Raw genomic sequence first — 12,966 nt, forward strand, 5'->3', positions numbered from 1 at the left:
CTGATACACCCACCTTGGCCTTGGCTCTCCTGCCGTTTCTCTAATTCTTCCACCCTGGGCTCCTGTTTCCACCCATCAGTTGCCCTTTGGCCAAGTCTGTGCTGACATCCCTCTGTCCAGAATGGAAGTCATCTCCTCCTCTGGAGCCAGCACTCCTACTCATTACTGTCATCACCACCTTCCCAGACACAAAGCCTCAAAAACTAGGTGACAGCTCACGTCTTCCCCAGAGACACCCAAGGGGAGTCACTCACAAAGCCTCCCATGTAAACACACTTTAAGAAAAGGGGAAACCAGAGAGCTAGCTATGCAAATGTAGCCTCAAGGCAATCATCCCTCCAATCACATTGCCACCCTTAAATCCTTCCTCTATAGAGTTTCTGACGCCACTGCTGCCTCCTTCCAAACCCCATTCCCTACATCCAAGCGTATTCCCATAACCTCCCGGAGGACAAGAACGTTTTCTTCATTCCTTTGTAGGCCCTCAGTGTCTCTCACCTACTGGGGGAGTCTCCCGATTGGTTCCCTCCCTTCCTCCTCGCCCCCATAATCTGGTCCACACAATGCACAATGCCAGCCCCCAAAAGCGCAGGTCTGAGCAAAAGCCTTCAGTGGTTCGCTAGTGCCTGCAAAGGCCCACCCCCTCATTCGCTTCTCTATCGAATGTGTGAATTTTTTTCAAAAGCTCTTAGTTAAAAAAAAAAAAATGCCTTCCTTGACTTCGAGTTTCAAAGCATTCATCTTCAAAACCCCAACACTGGCATTTAACGGGAAACTTCTAACTTTCTCCAGCGTCTCCGCTAAGGATCGCACTTCCTTCTGCCTGCCGGTACCTCGGCTGACATCGGAGCAGGGTGGAAGGGGTGGCCCAGAGTCGCGGATAAACAGAAACAAACGGGTTTCTACCAACCAATACGTCCTGGCTGGTTCCAGACCCGGAGAGGTTTGGATAGGTGTTGGGAGGCTCCCACTGACCCAGCCTGGCGCCCCCGGGTCGGCGATCAAAGGGGATGGGCAGGGCTGCAGGGCAGGGTCAGGACGCGGGAGGAAGCAGAGGGAGCTGGGTGCGGGACGCTGACCCTTCCGGCGGGAACCGGGCCTGGGGGCAGCGCTTCCCGGGGCTGCGGCCGCCGAGCCGGTCCATCCCGCGCTCCCCTGTCCCGGCGCTAGCCGCGTAAACAGGCTATTCCCAGGCGGCACGGATTCCCCGCGGGAGGCCCGGCGCTCCCGCCCGAGTGACCCCCACCCACCACGCCGGGAGCTAGCAGCGCCCGCCTCGGAGAAGCGCGCGGCTCGCGGGGAAGGGGCGGGGAGGGCGGCGCGACGGGCGTCGGGGGAGGGGCGGGCGAGGGCAGGTCAGGGCAGCCCCGGCCCCGCCCTTCGTCCCGCCCCCGCCGGAGGCGGTTGGACCCGGTGACTGGCAGGCGTCCGGGCCGGTCACGGCGCGCCTCGCGGTTCCGAGCGCCCAGCTAGGCGGGGCGCGCTGAGGGGCTCCGGAGGGGGCGGGGGCGGGCGGGGAAGCCTCTGGGTGGGGCGGGGCCTCGGGAGAGTAGCAGCGCCCCCAGCCAATGGGGGGCGGAAGCTGTCCCGTTAGCGCCGGATCCCAGCGGGTAGGGCGGGGCGGGCGGCGCTGAGGGGATCCCGGGGCGGCCGAGGGCCCCTGACTCGGCTCCGCGCGGCGACATGGACCGGATGGCCAGCTCCATGAAGCAGGTGCCCAACCCCCTGCCCAAGGTGCTGAGCCGGCGCGGGGTGGGCGCGGGAATCGAGGCGGCCGAGCGGGAGAGCTTCGAGCGGACTCAGGTGAGGACCGGGGGACCCCGGGGCATGCGTGGCTGGGGCATCCCGAGCGACGCAGAGTCCGGGAGGGGCTTTGAAGGGAGTAGAGGTCTTCAGGTCCAGGGGAGGACGGAGCAAGGGGGCCGCGAGAGGGAGCATCGGGCGCGCAGGTCGAGGCGATCCTGGGGAGGTCGGGGACCCGGGGGCATCCCAGCTGGCCTGGGGAGAAGGGCAGGGCGGCTCCGAGGAGCTGGCACGATCCGTGCGGCGGAGCAGGGCAGGGGTCACAGGGGCGGTGGGAGCGGAAGGAACGGAAGAGGGGCCGAATGGAAGGGGTGCCCATAGGCAGGGGAAGCGCATTGGGGGGGGCCACTCGGAGACGCAAGTGTGGCGGCGGACAGCGGAGCGCTGGACTGGGATGTGAAGCGCGGACCCCTTTCCTCCCCTCTCGATCCCTTCTGGGTTGCACTGACATTTCCTCCACCCCTAGCACCCCCTTCCTTGTGCCTCTTGCTTGGCTCACACCACCCCCAGCTGTCGGCCTCCGAGGGCCGGGCTGAAGGGGTCTGGGCGGCGAGAAGGAATGTAGGAAATGCGACGTGTGGCCGAGCTTGGAAAATGGGGGCTGGAGGAGGGGGCCGGCCAGGGTCAGGCCTTTGGCCCGACAGCCCGCTGCTGGTCAGGAGGGGCTGCCCAGTGGTGCCCAGAGCCCTGATTTGGGGTTTTGGTTTCATCCCCCAAGATGTGCCTGACAGCTAATAGGCAGACTGCCCTATTTGTCCAGCCTGACCAGGGCTGGGGGCCAAAATTCCCCAGTGGCATCAACAAAAAGCCACAATCCATTTTTACCTCAGAGTTTGAATGCCTGGTGTATTGATTTGACTGAATAAAGCTGACATGTTTCTGGTGTTCATCAGCTCGTTTGTATGCAAAATCCATTTCAAAGGGCACAGCACTTCTTTTAATCCCAGTGCCAAAGTTGTATGGGCAGATTTGTTCTTCGCTCTTGCGCTCAGGGTGGAACCTTTGAAGATCCAGCTGGGCCTCCACTGCCAGAGGCTGGTTCCCCTGCTGTGTTCTGCTTCCCCCCCGCCCCGCCCCTCCCCTGTTCCCCAAACCACAGTACAATGTGAAGGAATGGCTTTGGGGTTTTAGGTAGAAAAGATTGTGAGGACCTTACAGAATATTCTGTGTATGGAATCTTGCAAAGAATAAAGCTTTTCACCCTGGCAAGTTCATCCTCTTCTCTTTCCAGATGCCTCTGGCCCATTGCAGGTGTGTCTGGGTGATGGAAAGTAGGGAGTGTCCCCTCCCTGGGTCATGCTACCCCAGGGAGGGATGGGAGCGATAGGAAAGACAGCAGTTCACTTCTGCCTCCCAGGGACCAGCTGGGTTTGAGACTTCTTTTCTCTGGCTTTGTGGACTGGACCCCTGAAAAGAAAGCAGCTTTCCATCTGCTTGTCCACTGTGGATGTTAACTGCCTCAACTCACTGCCTGGTCCTGAGGCTTCTTGCTCCAGGAGGGAGTGTGAATAGCCTTCTTTTTTTTTTTAATGGAAAAGGATAACAAATAGATGTTATTTCATAAGCCAGTCCGTCTGGAGTCTCAAATAAGTAAAAACTGGAGCACTAGAGGAATACGCATAGAAACTTTGACCCATTAAAGCAATGGCAATTAGGTTTGTGTCCCCTTGCTATCCAGGGACAGCCCAACAAGGAGACCCTGGGGCACTGTTTGCTGGTGTAGGTGTATTTTACATGTGGAACACTTGGGATTGGCTGCATCTGACTGAGTGGCTTGTTGCGGGGTGGGGTGGGAGTGAGGAGGAGGCAGGCTGGAGCCGGAAAAGAGAGTTTTTCTATTATTCAAACTGTAAGGGGGGGTAGGAGAGTGAAGAAAAGAGAACAATCCTAAAACTTGGCATTGGTCAATCTGCAAAAGCTCATTTTGTTTGAGGACTTCAAATGTATCCAGTGTATTATGAGATATAAAAATGAGTTAGAAAAAAATTTTAATGAGTTGAGAGACCATGAGAATCAGCCAAGGTGTAGTGATAATTGTAGCTAATTATCACGTTTGGCACTCTTCTAAGTACTTTATTGTATTACCTTCTTTAATCTCTGCAAGGACCCATGAGGTGGGTATCAGCCCCATTTTCCATGAGGACTTTGAAGCACAGAGAGGTTAAGTCACCTGCCTAAGGTCACACAGCTGGAAGTGGACCCAACCTTTAACCACTGCCTTGTGTTGTCTTTGAATACTGGGCAGAGCCCTGGCATTGGAGCTGGAAGAGGTTTGAGTTTTATAGCCAGGCACTCGGATATGCTGTGTGACCTCGGGCAAACCTTTCTAAGGCTTCCTTATTGTAAAATAAAGATGATGCTTGCCTCGAAGTTTTAGTATGGGGATTAAATGAAATCATAGGCGTGAAGGTATTTTTGTAGACTTTGGAGGACAATTTCAGTGATTCTTGCTATAATCTGGGGAGACCTAAGGAAACACAAGATGAGTAATGGTGCAGGCTGTGATGAACTCTTCAGTAGGGGGACAGAAATGTTCCTAGGTAATGTGATAATGACCAGGACCACATGTGGAAGGTCCTGGCCGTGGGTGTGGGGAGGGTTTGGGAGCCCTCGCCAGGACCTAACCACCAATGGGCATGAGATGGCACTTGCAAGGTGGAGAGGAGGGGAGGGGTGATTCCAGAAATGGGGACGCGCAAAGGAGACATCTGGAGGTGAGTGCAGATGAGGCTCAGTGGCCCAGGTGGAGGCAGGAACAGAAATTGGCTGCTCCCACCTCTCAGCCCCCAGCACCTGCTACCTTTTACCAGTCAACCGGTCCCCTGTATTGCCCTCAATAAACTAGGAGCTTCATGGGGGCAAGATTGCTCTTGCTCTCTCACCCGTGTCCTCAGATTCCTGAGGCTTGTGTTAGTGGTGATCCTGCTGTAGATGGGGGTAGATGATGACTAGTTACTTCCGGCCGGAAGCCCTCGCCTGGGTGGGTAACTCAGCTCCCGGGTTTCTGTAATTACTTGATGCTTTTTCCGAATTGCCCCAAGTTCCCTCCTGGTCCAGCTTTGTCTCCTGCGTTCAGTTAGGATTCCTGCCCCATGCCCATCAGAGGACTCTGTTTTCTCAGCCTTCCTTCTGGTCAGGCCAGTGTCCCTGCTTGAGGGGGGACCCTGGACCCACCTGCTGCAGCCCCCATCTCCAATCTGACCCTTGCTGTGTCCCTCACCCAGCCCATCACAAGCAATCTTCAGGCTCCAGGGGAATGAAAAGTGGTTCTTGCCCTCAAAAAAGCTGCTGTAAGAAAGTTACCTTGCTGGGAGCACTTTGTAGTTTTTACAGCGTGTTTTAACTATTATTGGGGCTACACTGTGGTGTTGGGTATCACTACCCCCATTTTATGGATGAGAGCTTTGTAACTTGCCTGGGGCCACCCGTTGATGCTTGAAAAGCAGGATTCAGATCCAGGACTCCAGGTTCCAGGCCCCTTCCACCACACTGTCCTCATGTTGGCCAGGAGGGCAATTCTGGAATGAACCAGGAGGGCTGACGCTTGTAGACACACCAAATACCCTATCTATATTTATTTAGCCGGAAAATGGTTTTCTCTTTGGTTTATTTTTTTGTTACCATCCATTTAGTGAGCACATGGCGTGGAGGGGGCACAGAGATGAGTAAGATAAAGAGACCAGCCTGGAGGAGCTCATGAGTCAGCAGGGAGGTGGACCAGCCACTGCGGGGCTCTTCTACACAGAGGACAGAGGACTTACAGTGCTGACATCTCGGGAGCTGTTAGCAGTGCAGGACCTATTGAATGAGAGCTTTCATTTCAGCCAAAGCCCTGGGTAGTCCTGTGCATGTTGAAATTTGCTCTCTGGCTGGTGATTGCTAAGATCAGAGGAGAGGATGGGGCTCTGGAAATACAGAGCCTTTAGTCCCAATCTCTTTGGGTGGAGCCCGCCACAGAGAACAGGATCCTAACCAGCCCTGAGTTGGGAAGAGCCAGGAAACTTGGATTCTAGAGAAAAAGAGACAGCAACAAGTATTTATGGAGGGCCTGGTGGGCACTAGAAACATGCTGGGTGATTTATAGCCATTATCCTATTTAATAGCCGAGGTTCAGAGAGGCCAAGTGACTTGCCCAAGGTCACTCAGTGAGTAACTAGAGAAGCCAGGACTCCGAAAATCTGATGACCAAGCCCACATCCTCTTCTCTGTGCTGAAGTCAGGGGGTGTTTCTACCATTTCGCTCATGATCGTCAGCTCAGCATTTGATTCACCTGCTGAAAAAATTGTGGGGTTGGACCTGAGGATCAGTGTTTCTCAACCCTGGCTGCTCAGGAATGGCTTCTAACACGAAAGGCGCTGTCCTCCCACCTGACCCCTGCTGGCTCCCTTAGTTCGTATTGAAAAGGTAGAAAGGATGCTAAGAGCTTTCTTTGAGCTTGTGGTTTTGTAGCCTCTGGCTTCCTCCCATTGATAATGGTGGGAACAGTTGACATTCCCTGTGTTTACTCTGTGCACGTGGTAAAGGCCTTTAATGAGCCAGACCTCTCCGTTCTTGGAACGAATTTACAAATTACAGTCCCTGTTTTACAGATGAGGAAATAAAGACTTAGACGTGTTAATAGCCAGCTCGAGGTTCTGAAGGAAGCGTCCGAGCCGGGACCCAAACTCAGGAACACCGGCCCCAGAGCTTGGCTCTGTGTTCTTGCCATTCCTGCGTCACCACCTGGCCCCCTCAGCTTTCCTCCTCCTTCCTCTAGCTAACAGTTGGGTCCCCAAGGTGCTAACCTCACCCCACTTCTCTTTTACCTTCTGTCCACTTCCTCTGTGCTCCCCGCATCTGACAGTTTCTGTTCTTGTGTCCGTGACGCCACCTCCCCACGTCTATCTCCCGACTTCCTGGCCTGTGTGACCACTTCCCGTGGGTCATTTGCCCCCCCCCCCCAAAAACCCACACATGCCCCAGACTCTACTTCGGGCCTTCCCTGCCTCTGAGCGCCAGCGTCTGGTCTCCGTCGGTCCCCATCATCTCCTCGGCATCCGGTCAGAATCCTCCCTTTCCTCTGTCCTCGCAGCCACATTGTGCTCTGTGATGTTTCACTTGTCCGTTGCTCCTTTGCTCTGTGCCGTGCCTGCGCTTAACTGTGTCGGTTGAAATCCCATCCTCCCTGCCTCCCAAATAGCCGGGGGCCACATGGCCTGTCTCTAAAGCCTAACGCTGCTTCTGGAACTCCCTCTTTTCAAGAACCTTTTGCTGGCTCCCGAGAGACCCTGCATGACGTGGCACCCAAGGGTCCCTGGTCCATCTTTTCCAGACCTTAACTTACATTGCCTCCCTCCGCTAGACAGCACCTGCAGGCTGTTTCCAGCCCTATCAGGTATTCCAGCAAGCAGGGGCCTGTAGCCACTGTATGTCTGTCCCATTCATCCAGGTCGTACTGTGGCTTCTCTCCCAGACTGAAAGCTCTTGGGGCAGGGTCTGGCTCTCGGTGCCCAGTGAGCCCTCGCAGAAGGCAGGCACCGGGCCTGTTTGCCAAATGCGTGAATGTGAGACAGCCGGTGGATCTCCGGGGAGCCTGGGAGCTGCAGGCAGGCCTCTGCTTGCAGCGTCCTTTACTTTCCCTTTGCATATTTTGGAGATTCTCCCTCTGTCTCCTGTGATTTCACCAATGACTAATTCTTGCTGAGTGCTTGCCCTGGGTGCCGGGCCTGTGTGCCCAGGGTCCCCATTTAGAGGGAGCCTGCAGAGTCTCTACAGATAGAATCGGGGCTAGTGGTCGATGATTTTGAATTTCCGTGAAGTTCAGAACACTTTATTAACATTCCCGACACCTGCTTGGGGACTTCGCAGGGCTTCTCCTGCTTCTTTCTGCTTCAGGTGGGCCTTTGTGAGCTAGAAGGTATTACCAGGAGGGGGGAGAAAGTGGCCTGGCATCCCAGGCCCCTAGATATGACCTACGGCTGTGGCCCTGGGGGCTGCTGCTGGAGTTTGCTGCAGGGCAGGGCGTAGGGGATGCTGGGATGAGTGCAGAGTAACATGAGAGCGCTCCCTGGGGAGTGAGCAAATCTGGCTCGCTACTGGATTTCTCATTTCAAAATGGGGAGGCTGGACAAGATTTCCAGCTCTCAAACCCTCGAGCTCATAAAATTCCTGTAAGCGGGGTTTCACGCTGTGGAATAAGGACACGTGTTTCATCTCAACTGCTCTCTTAAAACACTTCCACGTGCCCCCCCCCTCATATGTAGACCTGGGTTCATGGGAATGGCTGGTGCCATAACTTCGGGTGGGGTGAGGAGCGTCCACGTGGCCCAGGAGAGCAGAATCCCAGCCCCACTTGGGCGCTGAAAGGGTTCCTTGGCTGACATGTCTGCAAGGCACCGAGGAGAACTGTTTTACACTCCTGGTCCACTGGTCCACTTAGTGCACACCTCGGGACAAAGCGTGGAGCAGCCCCGGGCGGGGTGCAGTGGGCCAGCGGCCAGTGCTCCTGCATCCAGAGGGTTGATGGCCTGGAGAGATGCCCACCTAGGAAAGGCAGCTTGTCAGCCCCACCTCCTGGCAGGGTGGGGGCTGCTTCCTGTTTTCCTGCCTGGGCAGGCAGGGAGGAGCCCTGTTCCTGGCTTGTGGGCAGGACAGTCCCACATTGTGCGGGGAGAGGGACAGGGGTTGAAGGTGTCCTCTGGCTCAGACAGTGGAAGGGAGGATGGGGGTTTTCTCAGATCTGAAAGGTTATGACCGCTGCCTCTATTTGCGCTGTGAGGCCTCTCAGGAAGCTGGGCTGGGCCATTCAGGAAGCCAGTGTGGCCGATTGCTTCTGATTTTAACAGATTTGCAGTTTATGAAGCACATTTGCACATAACCTCTTTTCAGCCACAGAACAACCGTGCGATAATAGCGGTCTGTTCTCAAGGATGGACACTGAGGCTCAGAGAGCGTAGGCGACTTGCCCAAGAGCACTCAGGAAGTGGCCGGGCAGAGCCTTGAACCTGGTTCCTATCTGCCTGGTTCCTATCTCAAATTGTATACTTTCCTTTTCATATCTCTCTTTAAAGCTGAAGCCTGGTCTGGGGCTGGTAACTTAGAAAAATTACAGAAGTTTTCTTTCTAAGTCTTTTCCAGTTGATTTATTTGGACTTTTGAAATTCCTCCTGGAAGTTTTTTGCAACACATAACTACCAAAGGGCCTATATCCAGAATATGTTAAAAAAACATAAACATATGCAAAGTGAAACTTCATTAGTAATCAAGAAAATGCAAATTAAAATTATAATGAGATACTACTCAATGCCCGTCAGCATGGCTGAAATAAAGATGAAAAAAAGTGCTCCTGGGTGGCTCAGCTGGTTAAACATCCGGCTCTTGGTTTCAGCTCAGGTCACGATCTCAGGGTCCTGCTCTGTGCTCAGTGAGGAAGTCTGCTTGTCCCTCTCCCTCTGCTCCTCCCTCCACTTGCACATTCTCTCTCTCTCTCTGTCTCTAAAATAAATAAATAAAATCTTAAAGAAAAAAAAAATTAAATGAAAAAAGAAGAAAAACCAACTGTGCCAAGCATCGGCAAGGATTTTAAGCGACGGAAATGCCCATGCATTGCTGATGGGGCTTTTCACTGGTGCAGCCGCATCAGACGACAGTCCTCAAATTAAAGATGTACAGACTCAGTAGGCCAGCAGTTCCCCTGTTAGCTCTATACCCAACAGCAATGCACAAAAGGTAGTTGGAGGGATATTCATCATCATCTTTTGTAATAACTCCAAACTGGAGGCAATCCAGAAGTCCCTCAGCAGTGGGTGGATAACTGCATTGTGACGTGGTCCCTCATCAGGATACTGCACAACAAGGAGAGTAAATAAACCGTAGTCACATTCGACAGCACGGATGAACCTTCCACACATATCGGTAGGCGAAAAAGAAGGCAGACACCAAAGGACACCTTCTGTGTGCTTCCATTTATTTATTTACTTAAGACTTTATTGATCTATTTGAGAGAGAGCACAAGGGTGGGGGGAGCAGCAGAGGGAGAGGGAGAAGCAGGCTCCCAGCTGAGCAGGGAGCCTGACGTGGGATTTGATCCCAGGACCCTGGGATCATGACCTGAGCCAAACGCTTAACTGACTGAGCCGCCCAGGTGCCCCTGTTTGCTGCTGTTTATATCAGGTTCACAAAACAGGCAAAGTGAAACGGGTATTAAGTGTGCTGCTTGAATGGCAGATCTGTAAAGAAGAAATAAGGGACGAGGGGCACCTGGGTGACTCAGTTGGTTGGGTGTCCGACTCTTGGTTTTGGTTCAGGTCATGATTTTGGGGTCGTGAGATCAAGCCCTGCGTTGGGCTTTATGCTGGGTGTGGAGTCCACTTGGGATTCTTTCTCCCTCTCCCTCTGCCTACCACACCCCCTTCATGCTCTCTCTCTGGAAAGGAAAGGAAAGGAAAGGAAAGGAAAGAAGAGAGAAGAAAAGAAAAGAAAAGAAAAGAAAAAAGAAGGGGATGCTTACCATAAAAGGCCATATATAAATATTGTCCTCGGATGCAGGGAGGTTAATTGGGAGGGTGTGCAAGGAGAGCTTCTGAGGTCCCGCTGTCAGTCTGTTTATTGGCCCGGGTAGTAGTTTATGATAATTTATTAAGCTGTACATTTTTGGTTTGTGTGGTTTTCTCTATTTATATTATATTTCAAAATACAAAAGGTTAAAAAAAAAAACAACTCCTCCCAGGGAGTAATAGTGTCTTGAGGAGGCTACGAACTTGCCACTTACATATCCACCCAGCTTCTGAGGTCTTTCCCAAATACAGCCGCCCTGGTGAAAACCCTTCTGATACTGCCCTTGAGAACTGGGAAGCCTTTGATTTATGAATCATGCCGGTCCAAGCAGCCTATTCTGAGCGCTGCCGTAACACGTACTTGTGAAGTTGGGACTTCTCGTTAGCCCACGCTAAACGTGTTGCCCTCGGCTTCCTTCGGTTTGTGTCCTGTGTCTGCCTCCCTCGGCGGCAGACGGGCCCTCAGATGCTTGCTCATCTTTTAGCAAGTTGTCCCCAGCGTCTAGCGGAGGGAATTACACCAGCTCAGGCTCAGGAGGTCTGTGAAACAGAAAATAAATTAGGTGGTGAAAAGTTCTCAAAGGAGAAAACGAGAGGAGAGTGTGTTCTAGGCTCAAAAGAAGCACGTTTGAATAAAATCGCAGATCAGCGTGGTAGGCTTCCAGAACACATGACCCCGAGCTTGGCTGGTGTTGCAAAGATCTAGATCAAGCCTCGCTCGATGAGCTACTGTGGGAACATAGGAGCTTGGGGAATGTCACCTGGGAACATGGCAGAAACGGTGACCTTCTCACAGTGGTTCTGTGAGGTCCCTGGGGCTGGCCTACAATGCAGGTTTTTAGCTTAGACAGTTGTTGTGTGTGTGTGTGTGTGTGAGAGAGAGAGAGAGTATGTCTTACTGCCCGTCATGTGACCCCGCTCCCATATTGGGCTGGAAGCAAATCCTTCTCTGGTTTTTCTTGGATATGTCTTAACCAATGCTATATTCTTGCCTCCTCTTTTCCATAATCCTTCAGCAAGAGATTGACAGGCATGGGCTGTGTGGTTTCTTCTCTGAGCAAGATCCAGGGAACCTTCCCTTCAAGTAACAGGTCAGCCCAGGGCTCTACCTCTCTGGGCTTGGCACACGGTAGGCATTCCAAAACTGTATGTCGAGTACCTTATTCATCTTTACAGCCTCAGGCTCCTGACTCTGCATCTGGCGCCAAGTGACTCTCGATAAGGGTTTGTAGAATGAAGGAATGATGAGTGTCAGCTATATTTGGGCCCAGCTATATTTGCTGAACTGTGAATCCTTATAAGTACACCCCGAGTCTGGGTTCATGTGAGCCTGACTGGAGCCAGCAGGAGACGGGCCCCCCGAAGAGACCAGGTCTCTGACGTAACTGTGGGTGGTTCCCGGGGACTTCCTATCGAATGTCAGCTCCCTGACTCATGCTTGGAAGTGACTTGAGATCTCCTGCTTCCCTTGAGATGCTTATTCCAGGAAGGGACCTCCCTGTACAGTCTAAGGCCATTACTGCTGATAAAAAACAAAAACAAACCCCCCAAACCCCTCAAAACCTAACACACCTAATCCTGAACCCTGTCTCCTGCCACAAACTCGCTCATTGTCCTTTGTTCTCAGTTTTCGACAATCCCAGTTTAGAAACCCTCCCCGGACCTTGAAGCTGAAATTCTCCCAGTCGTCTTTGGCATAACCTCTATCCTGCACCTGCAAGCAAGCACGGAATTCAGTTCTTCTGTCTCCTCGATTCCTTGATCGCTCTCCATATTGCTTCTACTTCTCCAGCCGTGGCTTCTGCCTTCCTTCAGGCCTTCGTCTTGAGCCTGAACTATTTACCACATGGTGCAGCTGGCCTTCCTGCTATCCGGTCCGCCCCTCATGAGATCCACCCTCCCCTTGGCTGTCTGGTTTATTTTTATTTTTATTTTTTATTTTTTATTTTTTTTAAGATTTTATTTATCTATTTGACAGAGAGAGACAGCCAGCAAGAGAGGGAACACAGGCAGGGGGAGTGGGAGAGGAAGAAGCAGGCTCCCAGTGGATGAGCCTGATGTGGGGCTTGATCCCAGGACTCTGGGATCACGCCCTGAGCCGAAGGCAGACGCTTAACGACTGAGCCACCCAGGCGCCCCTATTTTTATTTTTTAAAAAAGATTTTATTTATTCATTTGAGAGAGGGTTGGGGGAGACAAGCAGAGGGCTAGAGGGAGAGAGAGAAGCAGACTCCCCAGCTGAGCAGGAAGTCCGACTCGGGACTCGATCCCAGGACCGGGAGATCCTGACCGGAGCCAAAGGCTACACCCAGGCACCCAAGAGTTCTGTTTTAAAACGTGCGACTGCTGGGGTGCCTGGGCGGCACAGCGGTTGGGCGCCTGCCTTCGGCTCAGGGCATGATCTCGGCATTATGGGATCGAGCCCCACATCGGGCTCCTCCGCTGTGAGCCTGCTTCTTCCTCTCCCACTCCCCTGCTTGTGTTCCCTCTCTCGCTGGCTATCTCTGTCAAATAAATAAATAAAATCTTTAAAAAAAAAAAAATGTGTGACTGCTTGTATCACTCCAGGTGTTAAAAGCCTGTTTGTTATGCATTCCTCCACGCTGAAACTCAAGCCCCCCCCCCCCC

General features: G+C 52.9%; 1 protein-coding gene across 1 annotated transcript in view; it reads left to right on the plus strand.

Annotated features, from left to right (window-relative positions):
- Positions 1-1,619: 1,619 nt before the first annotated feature.
- The window catches only part of HIP1 (huntingtin interacting protein 1), a 150,856-nt gene continuing 139,509 nt past the window's right edge, over positions 1,620-12,966 (plus strand). Inside the window, exon 1 of the mRNA XM_008698633.2 lies at positions 1,620-1,803. Coding sequence (XP_008696855.2) covers positions 1,684-1,803 — 120 coding nt within the window. The 5' untranslated portion in view covers positions 1,620-1,683. The remainder of the gene's footprint in view (positions 1,804-12,966) is intronic.

Source organism: Ursus maritimus, unplaced genomic scaffold (assembly GCF_017311325.1).
Source record: "Ursus maritimus isolate PB19 unplaced genomic scaffold, ASM1731132v1 scaffold_2, whole genome shotgun sequence".
Classification (NCBI taxonomy): Eukaryota; Metazoa; Chordata; class Mammalia; order Carnivora; family Ursidae; genus Ursus; species Ursus maritimus.